This window comes from Doryrhamphus excisus, linkage group LG17, assembly GCF_037039965.1.
Source record: "Doryrhamphus excisus strain RoL-2023G ecotype Guam linkage group LG17, RoL_Dexc_Guam_v1.1, whole genome shotgun sequence".
NCBI lineage: Eukaryota > Metazoa > Chordata > Actinopteri > Syngnathiformes > Syngnathidae > Doryrhamphus > Doryrhamphus excisus.
Window position 1 is genome coordinate 9,477,430 of NC_136373.1, and position 8,931 is coordinate 9,486,360.

Genomic DNA, 8,931 nt, shown 5'->3' on the forward strand with positions numbered 1-8,931 from the left:
TCGCTACAAAAACTCAACAAGATGCTGGTTTGCCATCAGCATTTTATACCTGAGGACTCGAGTACATGGCTTGTGCTGGAAGACACAGCCATCCCACGGGGAGCCTTACTTAAGGCCTTTTGCAAATTGCGATCGTTTGCTCTTTTTCTTGTAATACTGTCAGACTGTTGAGTAAATGCCGTATACATAAGATCGATGGATACGACCGGTGTCATATGTAAGGATCAGCCGATTACAAATACCACATAATTAAGCAAATTGGTGCCTAATGGGGACTTTGCATGTTCCCTTTGGCACGCTGTCATTTGACAGTTTTATCAGAACTGGTAATGTTTCCTCATTAAAGACAAACAGCCCCCAGGACTCCTCTTCATGACTCAGGTTTGGTTGCTTCTCAGTTCTATGGTTCTATGTGCATGTACAAATGGCCTCTCTGTTCATCTTGGAAGAAATGTGGGGAGTAGATGTATCATGACTGACCCACACAGCCCTGCTTAGGATACACAGCCATGGGTCGCTAATGGTTGTTCAGTCTTAAATAGCATAAGCAAAAAGCCCACAGGGCACACATTCTGGTGTTACCACAGAAATGCTTGCTGTGTAGTATCAAGTGACTTTGAGTGAGTGTGTGATGTGGGTTTGTTGCACAGATGACCCAGATGATGAGTTATCAAGGGATGCGACTCAAAGCTGAGAGCTATAAGTAGTGTCTAAGCACCTCTGTTCAACAGCTGAGCGTGTTGCAGTCACAACACAGGACATACAACATTTCCATGGCAACGTTGTTAACTCACTGCTTCACATGCGGTGCACCTTTTCATGACAAGGCCTGCACACAACAATGTGTCTGTTGAAACAATGAAGCTGTGATAGAGCCCCCCCATTTCAACTTAAAAGGTTGATCACATCATTTTTGTCTCAAATAAAGTTATATAGCAGCGTTATAGTGTGCAGTCCTTGTGCCAGTGCCAGCTGTTGGAGCTCTGACCACCGTCTATTTATACATGAGCAGATGGTAGCTAGTGCTTTGCATGCCGACAGACTGTCAGTGACAGAAAGGAATGGAAAGATTTCAGCTGCCCAAGAGTAGCACCAAGCCATACAGTACACAACTCCCACGGCCTACAGGCACTGATAACTGCTGCATACTGCAACTGTCTTTTGATATTAACAGCTCATGCAGCCCCACACAGCATCCGGGATAGCACACACACAATAGCGGAGGGGCAAGGAGAAACCACCAGACAGCAAAAACATGCAAACCCAGCAGGTCTCCATTTGGGATCTAAAAAAACAACAACAGAGAGAGACAAAGCGAAGCCTCTCGGGTACATGTGACGTTAAAGCTGTGTAGCACATTAATCTGATGAAAACAGAGATGGGAATATGAGCTCTCCGTCATTGGCTTTAAAAGGGGAACTTTTCTGGGAATGTTGTCCATCATTCCCAATCCCTATGTGAAACATGAACACATATTTCTTTCCCTTTTCTGTGCATTCTAGCAGGAGAAAAACAGTTAAAATGAGAATGGACGTCATGGGAAATACTACGTATTTTGACGGTAAAGCCCTCACAAAAAATGTTCCATCTACATAACAGACTTTTATATTATTGTTGTTGTAGCAGCTAACGTGAAAAAATGTATTAATCTGGCGGACTAACACAACGCCTGGCTAGCCGTCTCAGCATCACTCAGACAGAAAAGTGGATACCAAGTTCTCAATTTGGCCACAAAGACACAAGATGTTCTCTTGCTGTCCGCCATTTTTACCTGCGGACTGAAGCACACGTCTTGTGCTGGAACACACAGCCATCCCAAGGAGAGTGGACGCTGTAAGTGCTGTTGCTGTATCTATGCTTCTGTTATTGACGAAGTGACGTAAGCTCCTGGGCTAGTGTGTAAAATCAATGCGTCTAGGAGAGAAGTGTTGGTAGTGTTTGAAATCATCAAGATACGGCAATATACTGCAAGTATTACATGTTATCATCAGTGTACTTGTTCTTGCAAGATCACAGCATAGATAGAAAATTATAAAACGCTGTTAGTGGTTTTTCGTAGTAGAAACAGTTGTGTCCCAATGACATGCAATGTTAGCTAGCTCACATTAACTGGGTTTCTGGCGTTATAGTACACAGAAAAGGAAAAGAAATGTGTGTTCACGTTTCACATATGGATTGGAAATGATAAGCAAATTGAAAAAAAAAGTGTAGTTCCCCTTTAAGTCCAATGGCTTGTGCGTCAATGTGTTTATTGAACACATCTGCTGCTTATGCCTCATGGCTATTATTACCTGCATGATACAGGATCAGATGACTTGAATGTTTCCGATATGCAAGACAGATGTTCTGGACTTTGTAGGTGTGGTTTCCAAGCACACACATCCACGGCACTGGTAAGCCATGGTAAGTATTCAATAGAGTTGGTGTGAGATATTTGAAGAGAAATCAGAGGGTGTCAAATTTGTCACAGTAACTGAGAGGTCTGTGTAACAGATACTGTCCTACAAAGTACAGTAGCACTTTGAAATGGACGTCACTGGCTTGCTGGACTCAAGGGCAGTGCCAGCAAAAAGGCCAAAACCTCTGGATGTTAAGCCATCCGTCTCGCCTTTAACGTGTTTCTCCTAAGGCAAACCTAAGGCCAGTTTACTACTGGTCTTATGCTAGACCAGCAGTAATATCATGCACAATGCCATAATAAACACTCCTCTTTAGTGCTAATTCCAATTTCAAGCATGCCTTATGACAAAATGATCTATGTCCCAGATTGGAGATCATCATATGACCACGACGTGAAGACTGCAAGTGGGAAACACAGAACCACTTCTATTCACTGCTAACAACATGCTGCCGTTTTAAAGAGCAGTGACCTGGATTTCTTCAGCCAGCCACAACCCAGGGACGCAAGTCTCGATTTAAATGTTTTGAAGGTTTATGTAAGCACTATGACATCATGGACAAATCTCTCAGGGACGGATCTGTGGAAAAAACAGCCATATGACATGACTGCATTGGGTGGACATGTGTGTGATTTTTGTCAAGTATCTGAAGCAGCAACAATAACACATATTGAGGGCTAGTCAACTCTGCAGTCAAATGAATCAAAGTTTTCAAAAACGACTCATGAGGTTTACAAAGTCAGCTGATCGTGCCTCGTCTGCAAAAGTGTGCAGTTGCACTCCCAATTCAGCCCTGAGACTGGAAAGCTGAACAAAAACTATCTGGAAAAAGCGCAGTGTCGGTTTTGGGCACAAACACTATCAAAACACATTTACATTCTTGAATGTGCAGGAAAGCCAAGCATAAGCTATTTCAACCCAAGCTCAGCAAATAGAATGGTGGAGCTGTACTAAACAACATTGGTCATTACATTGTGTATCTGGGATGAACACTGTGGTAGCGGGCTTATAATAGAAGAGGAGGAGTAAACCGTGCTTGTGGAGCTAAAGCAGGGGTCACAACCTGCCGTGTGTGCCGTCTACTTGTAAAAACGTGGGCAAACTTTGGGGATCCGTAAGTGGTGAGTACCAGCTCAGTGTGGATCTGGACAGACACGACACGACGTAGCACTTTCTGTGCAAGAGGAACTTTCGGCCTCGTACTTACACCTTGCGCAACCGTGCGAGTGATGCGTCCACTGCAAAAAACATAGAGACTAAAAACACGCAAGTTGGGTTGTGACCCCCACTGACTCCTATTCAACATCACTATCACATCAGGAGGACTCCCCTATTTCATACCAAATGCTTATTACTTGGTAATTACTTCATATGGCCATGGTCTGCGTAATTTACCCACACTTTCTTTCCGGTTCCATTTTAATAATGTAAATGTTATCATGCAGGCCCACATGTGAAGCCTTACTTAACTAACAAACTTACAAAAAGTGGAAATTGAAATTCACTTCATTATCTGAAATTAGAAGATAAATAAATCTGCATATACAGCATTAGCATATTTTCACTAATATGAAATGTCTAAGGACGTCCCACACCAACGAAAAATGGTATTGTAAAAATGTAAAATGCACTTTTCCTTGTGGTTCAACGGTCTTATGAGCCGGTGTGCACCGATAACAGACACAGACATCTGCCTGTCCTCCCCCCTCATTAGGAGCTCAGTTTGAAATGTCAACCCACTCTACGAGAGGGTGCACGTGGCCACATGTGTGTGTTGGTCCAAGTCAATCCCAGTGCGAGGCAATGAGGAATTTGACACCCTGGAGTGTCAGCTCGTGTGTGTACACCTACAAGGGTCACAGGGATTACACCGGCAGGGCGTGGCATCCCCAAGCAAGCCTGTGGATTACTGCTCCTAATCAGGTCTATGGGCCCTGCTGCAGAAGGTGCAGCGGCATCATGATGGTCCGTGTTAGTGGCATCCTTACCAAAGAGCTTCACCATCCACTTTGGTCCACTCAGCTGAATTGTGGCTGATTGGTGACATTTTAATTGGCACGACTGGCCTTCACCTTGTGTCAATTAGGGTACGTTCCTCTTGGCAAAGTGGTATTATGTAACTTCACTTCAAAGACACAAAGATGAGGTACACTGATCTATTTGCCTGAAGGATTTGGAATAGCACTCTCACACACACACACACACACACACACACAATGGCCTGTTCCACTATAATCAGAGCCGCTCTGTGAGCACTGTGCAAGATTTGGTCACCATTTTTGGCTATGCATACATGCAAGGCTCACCAAATAGAGGGGGAGCATCACATGAGTTACATAACACAGAACATGATGATGTGGAGAACACATAGGGCCCCTATGTGAAGCACTACTAAATGGGCCGGCCTATCCTTCCATCGACATCCTTTTATAACGATATTAGTTCTGCTGTGTTTGAGAGTCTCTACCCAAAGAGGCCTTTACTGGTTTGCAGCCTGCCTGCCTGCAGACGCCTTGGACACAATACCTGCACAGTGAATCAATAATCCATCTGCTCTCTGTCCCTATCCATGCACGGCAAGGAGGCAAGTGAGGCTGAAAGAGGAAGCCAGCATATCCTGCCTCGCCCCCAAGCGGTCTGCTTTTCTATGTGGTTGACACAAACAGCCCCGCCATTGGCCCTTCAGCCACAGAGCACAATGGAGGGAGCGTCACATCCTCGCCTCTACTACCTAACAGCCTAACACCTCCCCACTGACCAAGAAACTCCACGAATCGCTCATTTTTGTCATGCGGCTCAAAGATTGGCCAGTCAATGCTGCTTCCATGTCTACCATGTCCATGGCTCTTCAAGTTCTACCAAATGGAACTGTGTGATAATTCTTTAACATAAATTAAAAAGGTATTTGAAACATCCCTTAAATGCAGTACAACCGCTTGATGTTTTATACATGTGCAAATCTTTCTTCCGGTGGCTAATCTAAAAAAAATTGCATTTCGTATGTTGCAGTGGTAGATTAATACCGCCTTGCTTTTATTTTGGAAGCTTACTTTGTACTGAACAGGAAATCAATGTACATACGCTTTAATGCCATGTAACAAGGTGATGGTATATCGTATCTGCCAAAAGGTACATGCTTTGCTGGTTGACGTAAGAACTAAAAGATCATCTGCTGTGTAAACCATCTCCTAGCAAAGTGTTTATGCTTTGTTTACTTTGTGAATACATTGAGTATTCACTTTACATGTCAAGGCTGGACAGCATGTATGAAAGCGTGTGCTACATTCCGCCTCTCAGCATCCTAATAGGACAGCATTTTCAGCATACCATCTGCAATGAAGACCCAATGAAGGGAGAGTATGGCTGTCTGCCAGCCCCCCTTTCTGCTCTGCAATCTGCCCGTGTGATAGAAGAACTATGCAGAGACTCAAAGCCACCAACATTACGCATATTCCACTGCAGTTCTGCCACAGACCACACACACAAACACACACACACACACACACACACACTACCCACCAATGGAGACTGGCAAAATGGAAATCCAACAAGAAGAACTGTGAGAGTTTCACGCATGGCTTTTCTTTGAGGAGCGTGTATGGGAAAAGCAAGTCAGCCATAACTGGCTGGTAGATTCCTGTTGGCTTAGTCTAATGAGACTGATATGACTGACAGATCTAGCCAACGCTGGAGGGAGAATATAGTACTTTCTTGCTTGTTGTCTTGTTATAATGCACAGAGAAGGGAAAAAAATATGTCTTTGTGCTTCACGTAAGGATTAGGAATGAATTCCCAAAAAGTGCAGTTACCCTTTAAGTGAACACATTAACTTTGCAAAAAGGTAAACAGTTTATCTTCACTTTGTTGTGAATTTTCCAGCCAAGTAAACGTTTTTGAGTTAACTTGTTAAGGTTGTGGTCATTGGCAGATAATTGAATGATTCAGCGCTACAATGCCTACTGCATAAAAACGGTTCCTGACACCATAGCATAAAAATACAAAGCCTCTGACTGGGAGTGAGCGTGGATAAAGCCGTGATGGAAACCATGATGACCTGTGCAGGGTGTATGCAGGCCAGTCTCTAACAAACCAACTCAGCATTTCTCCTCAGGCATGCAGGCCCCTTCAGAGGAAGAATTTCACTCGGCGAGCCTTTTTGTTTATTCTCTTTAGAGGCCTGTTTGTCCCCAACTGTTTGGCTATTCACTTTGAACAGCCCACTGTTCTCTGCTAAACACCCCCAAAAGGAAGGCGACACAGCCCCCCATAGACATGAATAGATGCAGACACGGCCTGGTCTGTGGTAGGATACTTACTGGTAGTGTTGCCTTGCATCTGAATGATACATTTTGAATCCTTGCTTGTCTCCCTGGAGTTGAAGGGTCGAACTCGGACAGCGACTTTTACCGAAGCCCCAGACATGTTTGCAGTTTTAGGATAATCTCCCGGTGAATTGTGTTGTCTCCCCTTAAAGACAAAGAAGGATGACAATTAAATTGATCAAAGAAGGATTCTAATTTTACCATTGTCTAAAATTTATCTAATCTTCCTATCTTGGCAGTCATGTCGCAGTTCTTTAGACTGCCAGCTAGTTGAGACCAAACCAACAATGCCACTGCGTCTTACAGTCAAGTGCACTAAAAGTCAAAGTGCACTTCACTGTGCCTCACATGTCTCAGAACATGATTTAAAACTGCATACTTAATCAATGATTAATTCATTACCTATTTAATTGACAAAAATGGGGACCATACAGTGGCCGGGGGGGGGGGGGGGTTAGCATGTAGGCCACAGTACTTGGTTCGAATCCCCGCTTGTGAAGTTTGCATGTTCCCCGTGCATGCGTGTCTTTTCCCAGGCTACTCCGCTTTCCTCCCCCGTCCAAAAACATGTTAGCTTCATTGGCCACTCTAAATTGTCCATAGGTTTAGATATGCACCCACGTCAGCTTTGACGTGACCCATGTCACATTCACATGACCAGAAGTTAGATCTGCTTTTTTTTTTTTACAGAGATTGTTTGTGTAATAAGTTAAAAATGAGCTGCATGTGGCCCATCTGCATAGCTTTATGTAACATTACTTCTATTTTTTTGACAAATAGTAATTAAAAATAATAATCGGAAGCCACATTCAGCCAACATTTTTAATCTCTCGACCACTTTTGTTCCCACCCAACTGGAGCGATCCATCGACGAAAGGCCAAAATAGATATTATTTTGCAGAACCTTGCAGTCAGCCATACGTGCTGAAGTATACGCCCATTACATTCTAGCAGGCCACATTGAGGCAGCAGCAGCCCGTTTTGATTCCCAAAGTAAAGCATGTGTAAGGATTCCTTGTACTTGGTTAAAACAAGAGAACAGATGTTGGGAAGTAGGCTAATCCTCTGCTGCTCTATGTTGTGGAATGCTAGTACTAGGATGCAAGCTGCCTGCTAGCAACACAGGACGAACGCATTGTACCCAACGAGCCGCCTCTTCACATAGGCGGCTACATATATGTACTGTACACATAAATGACATTGCCAATACATGACATCACCTGAAAATAGGTGTTATATTATGTGTTAATGATTATATTAATTCTTAACGCTCACCCGTGCATCGTTTACGAGTGAGACTTTCGCATCTGTGGAATAATATTCCACTCTAATCCCGTGGAGGAAACAACGTAAAAACAACTAATTTTTATGTATTCGTATGCACAGAAAATGTTTATGTTTGGAATGGATATAATAACACCGGTTAACGGTCCGATGACACCCGCCCGTCTGAGACTAGCTAATGCTGGCTAATGCTTCACCTGCCAAGCGAGTAACAAAAGCCTGGTATTAATCTGTAATAATCGCTGAGTTTAGTGGTGATATTGAGGGATTTAAAGCCATAACTTTATCAGTCTTTGCTCACCTTGGAAGACGCTCAATCCAACAGCGCCAACACCATCGGACAGCGGCGACTGGTAACGTTTAGCTAGCGGGCGTCAAATGTGTTGTTTTTCTATCAGAATGCGCAAGCAGGGAAACTGTCGTAAAGTCCACTTGCGTGAAAAAAGCCCATCGTAGCGTTATCCTCCACCGGGGAACTGCGACCAAGGCCTTGTAGCCTTGTTTTCCCGCAATAGTTACAAGAGGGGACGTCTGTCTATTCCGCAGCGAAGTAGAGAGGGGAATTGATAAACTGCCTTGATTTACACAGATTACGTCAACACACGGGTGAGAGCGCTGATTGACAGCAAATCTAGCCAATTAAAAAAGAGCTTTGAATGACGAAGGGGGGAATTAGCCAATAGGGGTGCTTAGATGCGGAAAAGGAGTGTATTTTTTTTTCTTCACTGTGACGCCACACTGCAGGATTTCTTTCCACCCCTCCCCGACTGCACACCGAGAGCATCCGCAGTTTCGTCTGCGGAGCGATGGAAAGATAAACATTTTACCCGTTACCGTGTATTATATGCAATGCTTAGGCCTGCCCGTGTAAGTTTGATTATCAACGTATATTGTTCAAATATCCAACTGAACGCATCATACGGGGG

General features: G+C 43.9%; 1 protein-coding gene across 25 annotated transcripts in view; it reads right to left on the reverse strand.

The window, feature by feature from the left end:
• Nucleotides 1-8,601, reverse strand: part of kif1b (kinesin family member 1B) — a 49,425-nt gene extending 40,824 nt beyond the window's left edge. For 9 of the 25 annotated variants that reach the window (XM_078798303.1, XM_058083187.2, XM_058083188.2 and 6 more), the window contains exons 1-2: nt 8,307-8,594; nt 6,716-6,866 (exon numbers count right to left, since the gene is read on the reverse strand). In XM_078798303.1, the coding sequence (XP_078654429.1) occupies nt 6,716-6,821 (106 nt within the window). In that variant the 5' untranslated portion in view covers nt 6,822-6,866; nt 8,307-8,594. Of the gene's footprint in view, nt 1-6,715; nt 6,867-8,306 lie in introns of all 25 variants that reach the window. The other 16 variants (XM_058083200.2, XM_058083199.2, XM_078798308.1 and 13 more) reach the window with 4 other exon arrangements.
• Nucleotides 8,602-8,931: the final 330 nt, after the last annotated feature.